The sequence below is a fragment of the Gymnoscopelus microlampas genome, assembly GCF_963454915.1.
Source record: "Gymnoscopelus microlampas genome assembly, chromosome: 10".
In the NCBI taxonomy this organism is placed as follows: Eukaryota; Metazoa; Chordata; class Actinopteri; order Myctophiformes; family Myctophidae; genus Gymnoscopelus; species Gymnoscopelus microlampas.
Genome location: NC_139947.1, coordinates 23,259,763 through 23,276,606, shown reverse-complemented (window position 1 = coordinate 23,276,606; position 16,844 = coordinate 23,259,763). Strand labels below are relative to the sequence as shown.

Sequence of the window (16,844 nt, the reverse complement as noted above, 5' to 3'; positions counted from 1 at the left end):
TAGAATTAAATATTTAAAATGAATAGACACAAGATCAAAAAAAATTGTAAGCATGCAAACCTTCGCTCAGTTAGGATGTCGTAAAAGTCACGAATGTCCTGGCCAGATGCCTGCATTGAACGATAGAAAGCCATCTGGCTTTCCTGATTGGCAAAGTCCACCTTTAAAAAAAGAAAAAGAAAAAATGCAATTCAATTCGTTTTCAAAGCTTTCTCCTGGCATATTAACAAAGACTATACTTGATCAAAGACCATAAGTTCTTCAGATTTTCCTTCACTCACTTTGATTTTATTACCGCCGATCTTCCACCCCTTCGTCTCTTTGACGGCAGCCTGTGCATATTCTATGTTGTTGTACAGGATTAAGGCCATTCCTTTCATTCTATCAAATACAACCTATGGAAGATGGAGAGAATATTGTCACACAGGATAGGTCTTCACGGGTCTACCTGAACTTAAAATACCCAACAATGCGTGAGACCCGTATGGGCTACATTCCATTATGGAGAAGCCTATCACTAGCATCCACTGGTAGAACGGCAATTTTAATGGCAATTATAATAATGATTAGGTTTGTCAGGTTCAAATAATATTATACAACATGCAGGGTCGGTTCTGAAATGTCTCGGAGCAAATCGGATCTCTGAATATATTTCAAGGGTCCAGTTTAGGGTTTGGGTCAGTCATTTTTATTTTATGTAGGAACCAATCAGGTCTCAGAACAACTGTCACAGGTTCATTAGGGTTCGGATCCCACATTTAAAAGAAATGTTGGAACTTGGAACCAATCAGGTCTCGGAACAAATTTCACAGGTCTTTTAGGGTTTGGACCCGTGAAGAGCTCTAACACAGGGCAAGGAGAACTGCAATGGCAGAGTGCGAAAGAAGGAAAAAATTGTTACCTTAACAACATGCCCATAGCGGCAGAAATGACGAGTAAGATACTGCTCTGTAGTGTTCAATGCCAATCCGTCCAACCAAACACAAGTCGTAGGCATGCTCTTTCCAAAGCCGAGCTGAAATAAAAAAAAAAAGGATCAAATGTCTCAGCCATTTGTATCTGTGAAATTAAACTAGTTCATATTAACACAAATAATACATAGATAATTGAATTCACAAGGGAGGCAATAAAAACTATGATTAAAATGGAATTGCAGCGATAATTCTCACCTTTAGCCTATTATTGCCAAGATATTCGCCATCCATTTTCTTTATAGCCTTACAGACACTTGCAATATCACAATATTGTAGGAAAGCATACTGAGGGGCTCCGTTCACCTTCTTGATGTCAATATCCTTTGGGAATAAAAAAATAAAAAAACAGGAATGCATGGTCAGTGATTGCCATAGTATAATAATATTCTAGTTTTTTCTCTTTTTAAATAAACTGCCAGCATGTCAGCTTACCACTATTTCTCCAAAGCGCTGAAAGATGTTCAGTAGATCATGGTAACTGGTGGTTTTCTCCAGGTTTCCAATAAATAACGTCCGTGTGGCTTTTGGATGAAACTCATCTATCCTCTCGTCCAGGGGCCGGAACTCATTCTCACTTTCTGTCTCTGAAAAATTAAGTCCCTCTTCATAAACTTGATACGTTTTTTTTGGCACATAATCTGATCTGTGTTTTTAATTAAATCATTGGTATCCAGAATTTACCTGGGCCATTCCAGACAATGACTTCAATCTGCATGCCAAAAAACAGCTTCCCCTTTGATGTTCCAAGGGCTTTCTCTTGGTCCTCCTGCTGACGAAAGAAGACGAGTCCATAGCGGTCCTCTGAAGCTCCATGGATCTGTACAGATGTGACTTTTCCATGCTTTTTAAATTCATGGAACAGGCCATCTTTCAGACTTGTATCTGTAGAGAACAGATCACATTAAGTTAAATGTAATCTTTATTGTTTTAAATCATAATTGTAAAAACCTACTAAATGCACCGTGGCGTGTGGGCAACATCTCTTTCTATGATCAATTATGTACTTTTGGCCTTGACCTTCATTTTTGAGACCAATAAATTCATATTCTTGTTGCAGCCTACTGATTATTCCCACCAAGTTTAATAAAAACTGCCCATTCGCTCTTGTTATTTTGTTCACAGTCACCCAGACAGATACACAGACAGGCACAAATAACAATACATCACTGCAGGCAGGGTGACAAGAGTGATGAAAGGTTTTAAGACCAAAATGTTTCAAATGCATTCAAATACATTCAAAAGGCATTCAAATACAAACACGCCTTTTCTGAACACAAAAACACTTTGTTGCACATGGACACAGCTTGCCACTCACCTGTAGAACGCACAGGAAGGTTTTGGACCTTGATGCCAAAGCTTTTACGTGGCTCATCCTTGTCGAGGGAGGATAATGGAAGTGCTGAGGGTGCAGGAACAGCAGCAGACTGCACTGAGCGTGCTGGAGAGTCATCGCTCGAACTACTGCTAGAATCACTGTAGCAACAGAGGGAACACAGGCTTAGAGATAAAAATGTCTGGGAGGCTGGCAACAGTATCATTTACTCAAACTGTACAGGTACTGTAAATTGTGAAAAAAGAAGCCCTCCAGAATGTAGAATAGCAATTGACATTTGCAACACGTGAACAGCTGTGATTTTAAATTGATTGAATTCTCCAATTCAACTCAGCTAGGATTGCTTTGATGGGCTACATTTTAAACTGAATCCTACAGACATTTGATATCTGATAGAAGCTATAAATCATGGCACAGGAAGGAACTGTTTTTTTTTTTTAAAAAGCACAAGGAGTCTAATTTTAGCAAACGAACACTGACAAACGAATGGCTGTTATGGACTCATTATAGAATCCCAACAGAATATTAGATGTGTTTTCTCCAATTGACGTTCATAGCCAAAATCAAGTCCTTTTCTTTATATAATTTTCAGATCCGCAAAGGTCATCTGTGCTTTTATGTAATCAAATGTAAACTATTTCAACTATATTCAGGGCTCAGTCAGAAAGCTCCCGCCTCCAGCTGGTTCAAAATGCAGCTGCTAGTCTTTAAGAGACAAGATCATATTACACCCACCCTTGTATCTTTGCACTGGTTGCCCATAAATTGATTTTAAGATTCTACTGATAATGTTTAGAGCTTTACAGGATAGGCTCTTAGTTCCATGTTAGATATGTTAGTCCACAATTGACACCTCACTAGCCTCAGCTGTGGACCTCACTGCCTGTGCATCTCAGGCTACATACATCAGTATTTTAAATCACTTATGAACTATTATAATTTTTTATTCATTTTTAGTCCTCTTGCCATCTCATTTTTGGTGCTTTTTTGTCTTGGTGAATTATATTTTTTTCCCCTTGTGCTTTGTAACTTTGTTTAAACATTCTATTCTCTTGAACAGGGTATATTATGGGAACATTCGGTGTCTACGTGTCTACACATACTGTATGTAAAAACAAGATATACAGACAAGAGCATCTGCATAAATCCTGAAGACAAAACAATTAATGTGTCTGTCTTTCTCATCTCTTGAAAACATCTTGCCTCTTCTGCTGGTGTTCATGTTGTAGCAATATGCATACGACTGCTGAATCTTATACAAAGGTTTTGTACAAATCAATGCCCTCCCATACACCTCTCTTCTCATTCCCATGCCTGTGTCCGTTTTCTAGGCTCTGCACTGTTTTTTTCCTTCTGCATTTCTCCTCCCTCAACTCAGACACTCCCGGAAGTGCCGTTGATGGAGCCTGGCCTGTGGGAGTGGGCAGAGAGCCAGCAGTGGCCAGAAATTTCCAGTTCCAACTGGATCTCACGGAGGGGGGGAGCCATCACCCATACACAGAGGTAGGCAGTGAGAAAATATACCAGCCGCCTCCAAAGATTCCCCTGTAGAACTCCCTCGTCAAACCGCATGTGTCGCTAAATGCATTCTGAGCTATGTAGTCTGCTGTGTGCAGCTGTGATGCAGTCAAACACCAAACAGCAGAGAATAGTGGAGAGCCAGTGGCTCCTGTCAGATCCTATTTGTCTGGTTGTGTAGAGCCACACAAAAACATTCTGATGTCTTCTGAGGGTAAGCGCAATCGCAGTCAAAAGGGAAGGGTGTGCACTGCAGGGAAACCTCATAATACGACATTGTACATTCAAAACAGATATGACAGGTTAAATCCAAAGACTAGAGGTTTGTTATTAACTTAAAAAAGTATGTACATTTACTAAACTCTAAAAATGAAATATACATATAAGTTGCACTGATAATAAAGTGTCTCGTAAGGATACAATGATTTGGTGAGTTTGAGTTCAAAATCTCCATGCTTGCATGGGAAAATGGATTCTGTATGTATGCATCAATGTCATAATGGCTACCTGTTGAATGATGTGATGTGTGTACTGGTGTATGCCCATCAATCTACTTGATCATGAGAAGTTTTAAGGTAGAGTGGCTTGTATGATAATAACAATAATAATAATAATAACAACTAGTCTATACCCGTCCGGGGATACAAACACACAAGTATGTGCAGTTTGGGTAATAAGCTGTGCACAGACAGTAGGCCTATATCAGGGATGGAAAGTGACTTTGTATTTGGTACCTGCAACAGTTCCAACACACACGTGCACGTCCCGTCGCTGCGTCATGGATCCACAGCGAACACACACACCCGCTCATAAACAGTTCCAACACACACACACACCGCGTGCGTGCGTGTGCACACGCATGCACACATGCGAACGCGCACACCCACACACCCACACACACAGACCCGTCGCACCTGGATTAGAACATTGCGCGTGTGAAACTGCATGCTTGTGGCATGAAGATGATATCCAAAGCACCCTCCCTCTCATGAAACGCAGTGTGTGTGGACACGGGCCTAACAGCCATAAAACTGTAGTGGTGATATTATGTATTATAATGCTCTTCCTGGGGACTATACGGGTAGGCAGCAGCCCAGATGGCAGCATAAGTGAGAACGCTTCTGACGAACTTGAATAAAAGCCCAGTAAAACTTAAATAAACACATACTGTATAATGCTCTCCCAGTATAACCAACCGATTGGTGTGAGGACTCTAGATGTGAAAATTCCTCAAACACAAGCTGAAGCATGAGCTTCCATGAGTTGGAACCAAACTGGACCAGGTTTGCTAGATAACACCTGTTCCCAATTTGGCCACGTGCTGACAAAAACAATTGACAGAGATAAAAGCTTGACGTGAGTCAAAGTGTGTTTCTCAGTTATTAGTTTAGTTATTAACTAAATATGTATTGTGTTCATCTGCAATGCAGTCAAACATGAAAAGTTAAACAATTCCACAGCTTAACGTGTCTTGAGAATGATTGGTCGTTTGAGCAGACACCTTCACTTGGACACTGGAGAGTGCAGTTCCACTCACCTGCCACTGGTGCTGCTGCTGCTGCTGCTGACAGAGTCCGAGCTGGACGAGCGGCTGTGCGAGCCAGAGCCACTGTGGGACCGGGCTGGACGGGTGGCTTGGCTTGCCAGTCTCTGAGGAGAGGGGTTTCTTGAATGGGTAGAGTGTGTCGGAGAGCGGCTGCGGCTGTGGCGATACGGCCGGTCCCCACGTCGCCCCCTCTCTTCCCGGTATAGGTCCCTGTGCACCACGCTCGCTAAAGTAAAAGGCTCTCTGGCACGAGACTCGTAGCGCGGCTCTGGCGTCTCAAAGCGACACGGGCTTCGGCTGTGCGAGCGGTAGAATCCCACCGTGCCGGCTGCCGAGCCCCCGCTTCCTCCTGGCGTGGCCCCGCCCCCCCCACCACCACCTGTTCCACTGACACTGGCGACGGCGCTGACGATGCTGGTGCCAACTACCGCCGAGACTGTCCCCCCACTCCCGCTGGAGGCACCAGAACCGCTCCCACTCGTGCTTAGAGTCCTCTCCCTGGTGTAATAGTCCGTTTCATAGTGCCGCTGACGGTCGAAGCTGCTGCCAGCGCGCTCGTGATGTCCATAGGCACCGTGATCGTACGCTCGATCTCGACTTTCAGCAGCCCTGAGTGACAAGAAGAGGGACGGGATGGAGAGACATGGACAGAAAGAAAAACACCTGTTAGATAGGCATCTGACAGAAGCATGAAAAGCTTCTTGCATCGAACAGTCAGGACAATCAGGACAGGTGACAGACAGTGCCAAAACAGGACATTTTGAAGCATTTTTTTTTAAGTTGTAATTTTGTAATCTGATTATTTGATGTGAATAATAGGTTTGGCATGAGTGACACAAAGCTAAAGGCTTTAAAGGATTTAAATGGCTACACAGTATTGAGATTAGTTAGGTTTTCCCACTTGAGTGCTTTTTTAATAAACTGGTCTACGATTAAAACAGTATTTTTTAACAAGTGGTCCAAGAAGCCAAAGTAGGTCATGAGGTGCAAACAAAGAATAACTTATAATAAAGCAATATTAATTATTCAAACAGAAATCTTGAATTTACATTTGGTAGATTTCATTCACTTATCTGTGTTATATGACATCAGTACCACAGTTTGATTCAAATTAACCAAGAAATGTGTCAGATTGTGGAACATGGCTGGGTTTAACAAGGGGTCAAAACCTTCCTCGTTAGATTTACGATTTACGATTTATTATATGTTTCATATTGTGATACTTAATGGTTTAATCCTGGGCAATTTGTGTTTTTGCAGATGCTACAAATGTCATGATAACCGATTAATATCATCTGTATTTCTACATAAAAATAAAATGTTTGCCAGTCAACAAACTTGACTTCACTCAATATTAAATGGCATTGCCACTGAATTTGTCAATAGCTACAAATATTTTGGAATCTGGTTGGGACAAAGCACAACATTGAAATTCACACTAATTTGTTTCTCTATGTTTTCAAGGATTACAGTTGCTGGGCTTTCCCTGCCTCAGCTTGACTGGCTGTTACTGTACCTTGGCTAGGCTTGTCCCCCTGTATCATTCAGCGTTAAGATACATTCTTAATTATATTCCAAACACGCATCACTGTATTTTGTACAACTCAGTTGATTGGCCATCCCTTGCAAGACGCAGGATGCAACACTGGTATATTTGTACGGTGTGGCTCAGCAGGAGGCTAGCGAGTTTCCATAACTTCCGTAAGTGTGTTTGTGCAGAGCTAATTTCGCAAACCGCTATACTGATCAGCGAAGACCGTCTTGTGCATACTGCCAGTAGGCGAACTTAGTAACTCCATGTATTTTGTCCTACATTGTTTGGAATATTTAACTTGAATTGTATAATGTCAGTCAATGGGGCTTGGAGACCTTTCCCAAATTTGGAGTAATACGCAATAGATGCGGCTTAATGGAAACAAGCCCCCAATGGAAACAAGCCATAGGCTTTCTTGGGTCTAAAATCCTCTTAGCAGACCGTGTACCTTTTGTGTGCTTTTTTTTGCAAACTGCTAATAAAGAATTCAATCAATCAATTAAACAATGTCACAGGCTGTCCGAGATCCATATTAGGCCACAACTTTCTCATGTGGATTTCAAGATCCACTTGATTCAATTCTTATAAATAAATATCCTTGATAAACTGCCCATGTACATGAACTTGACGGTTTCAGACTTTGCATGCTGAACTCAAACTTTAGTATTTTATCTCTTTACCAGATTTTAAAAGATGGATAGTAGATAAACTGTTCTTGTTTTTAAATTGTATATTACTTAACATGGGGGGGATTCAGTTTCTGCTTAACCCAGCTGATGGCTGCTCAGATGGTCAAGATAATCATGTGTGTGGGAGGGTGTTAGGGGTTGAGTGTCTTGCCCAGGGACACACTTTGACAAAAATGCTGGCCGGACCAGGGGGCAAACCGGTGACCTTCTCATTATATATATAGTGTGTGTGTGTGTGTGTGTGTGTGTGTGTGTGTGTGTGTGTGTGTGTGTGTGTGTGTGTGTGTGTGTGTGTGTGTGTGTGTGTGTGTGTGTGTGTGTGTGTGTGTGTATATATATATATATTTTATTATTTTATTTGTTACACACACAGACAGACTTTAAATCAATTGTCCCCTAACCTTGACTTCCGTCAACATAAAAGTCAAGGTTAGAAGACAATTAAAACCCTGTCTAGTCTACCTTAGACAGTGTTCGATTTGCTGTGGGGGATGGGGGGAAAATCCATACCTCTGCTTTTGATACCCATCTCTGGTCATTCCTTTTTATTGCCAGTGGGGATATGCTTTATCCCTGCTCCTGGTCAGACTGAATTAAATACATTTACTTTTGGGAAAAGCATCTATATACGTTTGATATTTATGTTTGATAATATCATTATGTTAAGTACTTTAACCCTGGCATCCCTATTTTGGGCAAATTTGCTAAATTCATAAACATTTCTATTGTATTTATTTGTATAAAAAAATTAGTGAAAATAGAAGATCTACAAGCTCACAACGAGGTAGTTGCGATGCGACACGTTGTGAGCTTGTAGATTGACTAGCTTGACTATCTCTATTTGTTGTATGAAGGAGTATAGGGCTTAAGTGGCTAAGAAAATGTCCGCCTCTCTGTTTCGTTTACAAAACGAACCCTGAAGGTAGACAACAAATTGCACTAACTCCCATTTGAAAGACAGAGATGACCCCTTTCTCTTAGTTTTGAAAATGATGCTGGGTTGCTTGCTGTAATGAGTTTCAGTCAGCTCTACATTAGAAGCAAATTAATTCCATCAAACATAGAATGTGCATAAACAGAATGAATGAGACCTTGTAAATGTATTGCAGGAGATACTGCATGGATATAAGCCTTTACACTTGTGGAATCATTACTGTTGCCATGGTAACCTATATTGCCATTATTTCCTTGAGCTGCAAATATAAAGGCTTAGGGTATGCATGCGACTTTCAAGCCCCAACCTTGTTTTTTTCCACATGCCTTGGAAATGCAGAATAATTCAATATTCAGCATGACAGAACGCAAAAGTACCCCCAACAGAGAAACTGTTAGGAAAGAAACACTTCTAAGTAGTTATAATTTGTAGCTTGAGTGCTTTTTTCCATAAACAAATATAATTCCTAACAATTGTGCCTAAGTATTTGTAAAGTGTCTTTGGGTACTTATACATTTTAGATTTACACATAATTATACTTTTACATTAATGTATGTATGTCCCAGTCCCCCTTTCTTCTTCTTTCCTTTTTGTATAAAAAAATGAATAAAAAGAGTTATAAAGTAGGATTTTAAGAAGTTTTAAAATGTATAGAGTTACAGTAACTTACTAAACATGGGATCGGATAATCAAGGTAATTCTATGAGTGATGGAGTGAAATCATATCAGGCAATAAAAGACAGAGCAGTAATTTAACCAAGGAACAACCTAACTGCTGGTACAAAGTCCAGTGTGTGAACACAAGAACAATGACTAGGTTTGCACAAGCGCTGTACATAAATATGCCTGTCAGGAGCCGTTGCAGTTTGTCCATGAATGTCCTGAATTTGGCAGTGTATTAGGGTGACCATATTTTCAAACCTCCAAACCAGGAACCTTAAATTAAATGCACGTTCATGCACCTGTACATTGTGTGCACACATACACATGTAATATAGGCATGCATGTTCACTAGGAATGGGGACGATCATTTTGGTGCTTAGTACAACTAGCAACTGCACCTTTCAACACCGTGGATGGTGGTTAGGTAATAAAGAGTGGGACAGGCTATGATAAACATCTTTGTTGAAAACAAATAGTCTATAATATTATATTATTTGTATTGTATTGGAAACCGTGACCAGTTGAGTGAATGTTTAAAACGAGGACATTTTTGTGTTTTAGAGATATTTGTTGACACTCAGGACACCCAGCTTGAAAACGGGACACCTCGGACAAACCGTGACATCTGGTCACCGTACATTGTATGCCCACAGCTGTCAAGTAAAGTTTAGGACAAAGACGGTACATTCCATTTTCCATTCCATTTTCCTGCACAGGATTTACACATGTATCTCTCTGCTAAATAAGAATACAAATGTTTGGGTGATTTACTACATCCAAAATGTTTCATGTCAGTGTTGTAGAAACCAATATTTTTCTATCTAATCCTAATTTAAATACATTTAATAAATGCAAAATACATCTTGTTAGAAATTACACAAGTCAAAGTAAAACACCTGTTATTTAGATTGTATACATCTTTGTACATAAAGGGTTTTGATTGAAAGATTTTTTGTTCTGTTTCTCTGTAATGGCCAGTCAGAAAATAGCACTTTCCTCAATGAGGCAGGCATATAATTAGACATGAATCTCTCCTCCCTGCTTACTGAAGTGAAAACGTTCACATTTCATGAACTGAAGCATAGGTATTTGACTGTATAGTTAATGGATGAACTCTCCATATATTGCTTCCATCAGAAATGTAATAATTGTACTCATGCGGTAACCGAAACGCTCGCCCCCAAAACGCACTCGCCCCCATTTTTTCCACGGACCGCTCGCCCCTAGCGGTTCTTGTATTCTTGTATTCGTTTTACTGAGGATAAGGTTAGAAATAAGTTTAGGGTTAGGCATAGTTTTACTGAGGTTAATTTAAGTTTAGGAATAAGGTTAGGGTTTGGCATAGGTTTACTGAGGTTAGGTTTAGGAATAAGGTTAGGTTTAGGCATAGTTTTACTGAGGTTACGTTTAGGAATACCTGGTGGCGAGTGGCGACCGTTCCGAGGTCGCCGGATTTGACCTGCGAGGTGTTTTGGGGCGATCGTTCTTGTATTCATACATGCTGTATCCACAGGCCTGCATTGAGTTTGTATAGCTACAACTCAAACCCTTCAATAGTTATTCAAAAATCATTCCAAAAGCAGGACCTAGGTGGCGCAAAGTGCATTTTTTTGAGTAGATTTACTTATTCTAAGCATATGTAAAGGTTTTCCATTTAATGGAACTAATTTCAACAACTTTGATAGGAATGCTGACAGTAGGATGTTGCTTTTTCTGAAAGTCAATATGTGCCTTCTGAATTTTTGCAACAAAACAAATATTTCACAAAAAAGGTCAAACTGGTAATATTTGCCAGATGAAACACTAGATTTTATGGATGACAGAAATAGACCACGGGATAGTTATTTCCTATAGCATTATCTACGCACAATGTCATATCCAAGGTGGGTGGGGGGCTATTTTTACAAGTGTAATGGCATTATTATTAGATATAATTTTAGATCACAGGCAGCAGTCTTGTCTTTTATTATTAAGTCTTTAAAACAAAAATACATTCTAGTGTGGGACGAGTACAAAGATTACATGGACCTACTGTGATGATGAAGAAAACAAAGGCTTTAAAGAACTAGTCTAGCGCGGCACAATACCATAGGTACAGCATGTTTGTGGCAAATTCAATGTGAGCTTATTTATTTAATCATTTGTGTGCCGAATTCATGAATATCTGCTATGGCGCAGTGGTGTGTGTTGTGAAATTGATGGATTACCTTGGCCCCTAGATGCTCTGGAAAATGCTAATTTGGCAGAGGGATAGGCACACCACTCAATAGATAGCCTTCAATTTTGCTCTGCACAAAAACAGGCTTTTACATTATTCACTAAGGTTGAAAAAAATAATTCTGCTATATATTTGACAGAATTTCTATCAGTAGTTTATGATTACAGTATTAGTGTGCTACGGTGAATGTCAAGCACATTGACTGTTTCTGGGTTTAGTGAACATCACTGCATTAATATAATAGATTTATTTAAAAGGGACATCTTCTGTAGCATGTTTGTCATGTATTGGGATAAAACCAAAATACAGAATGATGAATTAATGATTGATTAAGAATAAGAAATGCACCACTGGTTTTACTAAAATCCAAGGATACAACCAAAGTTACAAACCAAATGTAATATTATCTAACTACAATTTGAAACCATATAAAAAAGGTTGACAAAACATTCCTTTGGGAGTAACTTAAGCTGAATTTGATTAAGGCTTATTTTAACATTTATTTCTATCTCACTGTGGCATTTTAAAAGCCAGCAGAAGCAGTATTACATTACAACATTCCACAGCTCTAATCGTTTAACATGTTACATTAATGCCTAATTTATACTCCGTCTTACGCAGGTGTTGAGCACTAAAAATAGCAGTTCTACAAGCTCGGAACGCATCACAGGATGCAACGCGTTGTGAGCTTGTAGATCGGCTATTTTCGGCACATGACACTGGTGTGCGACAAACTATAAATCACGCTTAAGCCGGCCTACATCAATAGGACATTTTTCACTTTGAACTCTATCACATGAAAAATGCCGGCAACATACAAGTATTGAGTATAGGGAGCACAGAGGTTAGCTGGGAGTAGGGTAAAAGTGAGAGGAAGCGAAAGGAAAACAATATACTGTAAGGTACGTTGCAGAGTCTGCTTAAGGACAAACAGGCAGTAATAACAGTCTATTTACTGGCTACTGTGGTTAGTGGGGAAAATGGAGAGAGACAGGGGTTCAAACTAGGAGGTTAGAGAGAACAGCTAAAATACACAGGGCAGGGCATACCAACCTTTTGAGAGAGTGGTAACTTGACCTATATTTCCAAATACAATCTAGGGAGATAGAACTTTGTGAGCAAAAAAAACTGGGCAAAAAAATGTTGAGTGGGCATAAAAATCGAAGCAAAATTAATAGGACATGTAATCCTCGTCAGCATGGCAGGAGACCTCAGGTGTGTGGATGAGCTGGCGTACACATTTTAATTATAAAAAACAAAAAGTCCTCGTCCCAATCCTTTTTGAGATCTTGCATGTCGGGGAAAATGTTTCCATATCCGTCCATATGTACCTCCAAAAACGGCTGCAGAAAATATAATGTGCAAAAATACAATCAAAATCAATGTTGCACTTTAAGTCCAGTCGAATAAAGAGAAGTATCCAGGACAGCGTCTTCAATATGCAAAACTCCATTGATTCCTCAGCGGCAAATAATCTGTCAAAAAGACGCCGGTTGAAAAATAGTCTTTAATCTTGATCTGTAACAGTCCTACAACGTTCCACATTGATTACACAGTGCATAGAGGTACAATAGTCTTAATTCCATCAGAGGGAAGAAGTGGTCAGCAGAAAAAAAAGAAAGAGGAAAAAAAAGCCTGTTACAATCCAGACGTCTTGTTCATATTCAGCAGTGTAATCATTCCCACGGGAAATTCTCATTTTGAAGTCTGTGGACATACGTACAAATCTGAAGTCTATCTGTGAATCCCCTTCACAGGCAAAAGAACAAGCAAATTATCAGTCCCGCAACCTCAGCTAATTCTATGGAAAGTTTTAAAATGCAGCTTACAGACATAGCGTGGACTTCTGATTCGGTCTCCAGTTGTATCCAAGGACAAGTATAGTTCCACATTTAAGAGGGAGTGAGGTAATCCATAGGCTACAGGCAATTAATCTCCAATGGCGGCATCTTTTTCTACTCCCAAATTTACGTCACAGTTCTTTTAATTGTATTATCCAAACATAGTCCAATCCACCGCCCACGTCAAGACCGCAAGTCTCAGTTGTTCAGAAAGTTAAAAAAAATATATAATAATCACATAAAAATCATCATGAAGTGAAAAAAAGGGAAAAAAGGCACTTAGTCACTGTTTGTTGTCTCTATGAAGTTCGATCACCAGTAGAGGTCTCCCAGCACTGAACTGTAATGCCCTGAGCCCAGATATAATCCCAAACAAAACAAAAAAGAAAGAAAAAAAAAGAAAGAAGAAAACCCATACCTTTAGCATGATGAATATCCTTTAGGTGACTGGCCGGTATTAATCCAATAGGGGTGGTATACATATCCTGGTTAGATTATCCACATGACTCCAAATCACGAGGGAGGAAACCCCTCCAGGAGGGATGCAGAGTGATTGAGAACCCAATTTGACTAATCCAGACACTTGTAAGTGTCTCATAAATGTGTAAATATGAGCTCTTGGCTGTTTTGTAATATGACAGTAAAAGGGGTGATATTAATCCACCGAGCAGGGCACTGTAACTCCAGATTAGGGGAATCCCAGGGAAGGACGCTGGACCACTCTCTCTCTCTCTCTCACTCTCTCTCTCCAGCAAACTCCAATAATCCCGGGATTCTTTTTTTTATGATATCCAATATTTGCCCGTGTTTTCCACAAATGATATATCCACCTCACAGAGATGTTACAGCTCACAAAGATAATCCCCAACAGCCACTTACACTATCGACTACTGACAGAGATATGATACATTTATGTGCGGAATGTACAAACATGCTCTCAGTTAACAGCATATCTTGGTGTCTACCTTAAGTATGAATCCAAGAGCAATGGCAATGCTCTGAGGACTTTAGAGAGGATGCCTAAATGATTAATTCCTGAGTATGAACTCTGATTTATCCTCTTTAACCCCCAAACAAGTTAAATGAATAGATGGTGGAAAGATGCTTGGGGGTGAGGCGATACAAGAAAGCAAGGTCCCCCTGCCTTCAGAGAAACTTTGTCCACTTACCCGTCTAGTCTGCGTTCATAGCGTCCTTCTCTGCTGTGGAGCGAAGCAGGGGGCCCATACACCGGCCCCCCTGCCGCCCTTGTGAACCCTGTTACATCCCGGGCCCGAGAGCCTAATGACAGGCTATCATCCAGTCCCCTTGCGGCGCTAGGAATTGTGCCTGGTTCATTGTAATCAGTGCGCAGGTCTCTGTCTCCCATCTTGTTGATAGAATTGTGAGCCTTCTGAGCACTTTTAATGTCCACGAAATCCACAAAGGCAGCGACTCCGCCCTCTGAACCCCGCTTAGGGAGGACCTTGACGCTCTCCACTCGTCCATATCTAAGAGGGAACAAGGGAAGGGAAATGAGATGAACAGGTTTGTTAAAATGTATAGTGTTTTTGTTAACCACATAAGCCCTATATACTTTGTTGTACGACAAATAGCTCACAACAAGTCGCATTGAGAAGCATTGTTAATTCTTACATTTTGAAAATTCTTACATTTTTGATAATATCATATTGTCATGCTAAAGTAAGTACACCAGGTTTTAAGTGGTTATAATCAGCCACATAGTATGAGCTCTTAGTGAAGTCATTGCATTTGTGTTAAATCAAGGCAATTTAATCAACTGTTCTCATTGTGATCCTTTAATGGTGATGGGGAGGAAGCAGTGAGCATCCCACACATGGCTTTACAAACGACATAAGACTGTATAGAAAAAGGTACCTCACTCAAGGCAACAGTAACCCAGCAACTGTGCTTGAAACATTAGCACACTGCATATTAATAAATGCATACATTTATTCCGAACAATGCCCAGACTATTTCCATGAGAGGGAGGGAGGTGCTCCATCTTGAGCTTGCGTGGGGTCTGGTGACACGTGACATCCTGGTTCACTGCTCGTGGGTTTCAGAAGAACCCACAGATACATTATGCAATGCCAGGGCTCCTTCACAGTAGATTTCTCAGTGTTAATTTAACTCAGAGAGCGTAGCCTACAAATGGAGCCAAATGTAGCCTACCAAACCCTTACGGTTCTATTTGATTCCATTTTGCACACTCTCAGAATTTAATTAACCCTGAGAATGTCTGTTTGACTGCATAACACGCTTTGCACAATCTCCTTTTAAAATCAACTCATTTAGACCTTGTACAGTTGTAGGCTATAAGGCATTTCAAAGCAATAGGCTGCTACATCAGTGGTTATGCAGGCACGTTTCATCATCGCCCCTGCTTTTTTGCATAATCACCCCTACAGAACCTACAATAGAGAAAATAACCTGGGAAATTGTGGCCATTATTATGCATTAGTGGTGGATTATAACATTATACTGTAATATTTGGATAACATAATTATAAACTTGGGGGGGAGGGAAATGTAGTCAACGACCATATCTTTCAGAAGGCGTCTGGGGGGAGATAGACAGACAGTGAAGTGCCCATAAATAAATATATTGGTATGCCCGTTCGTTCCCACATTGAATAGGCTCCGACGCCATTTTAGAAAGCTGTTCTGTTCACACTGCTTACTCATTGTGCCTGCCGTCCCCCATCTTCAATGACTTCTATCACACGTTGGGCTGTCATGCACCTGCATAGGCTACCCACCCACCCCGGCTACACGCGCACGCACGTAGATGCGCGCGCCACTGTTGCCATGTCCGCTTATTATAAGCGACTTTGGGCTTATTTTTCTGTGAATTTGCTTGTAAATATTGTTAGTTACTTGCGGGTTGCGTTTTTTTTTGGGCTTGTTTCTCAAGTGTAGTTGGTTGTTTGGGGCTTGCTTTATTATTTGAACCAGTGGTTCTCAGATATTTTCATGTAACGGACCCCCAAATTAATATGTATTAGTCCCTAACCCTCATCTGAAAATGTTTTGTGCCAGGGGAGCCCTATATACCAGATTCGTGTTTCAAAAATCTTCCAAATAGTCAACGTTTTATTCCAAGATTTTTTTTAAATAGCCGATCTACAAGCTCGCGACGCATGGTGAGCTGGTAGATGTTCCAATGTATACAGTATATAGGTTTAAGGTGAGTTCCTTAAGTTGATTCTTTTGGGCTTATTTTCCTAGATATGGTTACTTATTTCTCTCACAAGATCTGGCAACACTGGCACACGCGCGCGCGCGCGCACACACACACACACACACACACACACACGGCGGTACAATGGAGCTGAAATAATACGGGCTACCTCCCCGACACCATTTCCCTGCCGTGAATTAACCGCTATTCTCAAACATCTACACGACGTCTATAGCCTCATTTATACCTAGTTGCACGCTGGTGTTGCATGCAGTAAATAGCAGATATACAAGTTCTGGCGCGTGGTGAGCTTGTATATCTGCTATTTACTGAGCACGACACCGGCACGCAACTAAAGTATAAACGAGGCTTATTATGCCGTCGATATAAATCGGTTCCCGAAAAAAAATA

General features: G+C 40.5%; 1 protein-coding gene across 1 annotated transcript in view; it reads right to left on the bottom strand.

Moving 5' to 3' along the window:
• The window catches only part of spen (spen family transcriptional repressor), a 32,264-nt gene that overhangs the window by 12,120 nt on the left and 3,300 nt on the right, over window positions 1–16,844 (bottom strand). Inside the window, exons 2-10 of the mRNA XM_084069616.1 lie at window positions 14,420–14,740; window positions 5,363–5,980; window positions 2,290–2,447; window positions 1,656–1,856; window positions 1,407–1,558; window positions 1,170–1,295; window positions 902–1,015; window positions 282–395; window positions 61–161 (exon numbers count right to left, since the gene is read on the bottom strand). Of these exons, the coding sequence (XP_083925742.1) occupies window positions 61–161; window positions 282–395; window positions 902–1,015; window positions 1,170–1,295; window positions 1,407–1,558; window positions 1,656–1,856; window positions 2,290–2,447; window positions 5,363–5,980; window positions 14,420–14,740 (1,905 nt within the window). The remainder of the gene's footprint in view (window positions 1–60; window positions 162–281; window positions 396–901; window positions 1,016–1,169; window positions 1,296–1,406; window positions 1,559–1,655; window positions 1,857–2,289; window positions 2,448–5,362; window positions 5,981–14,419; window positions 14,741–16,844) is intronic.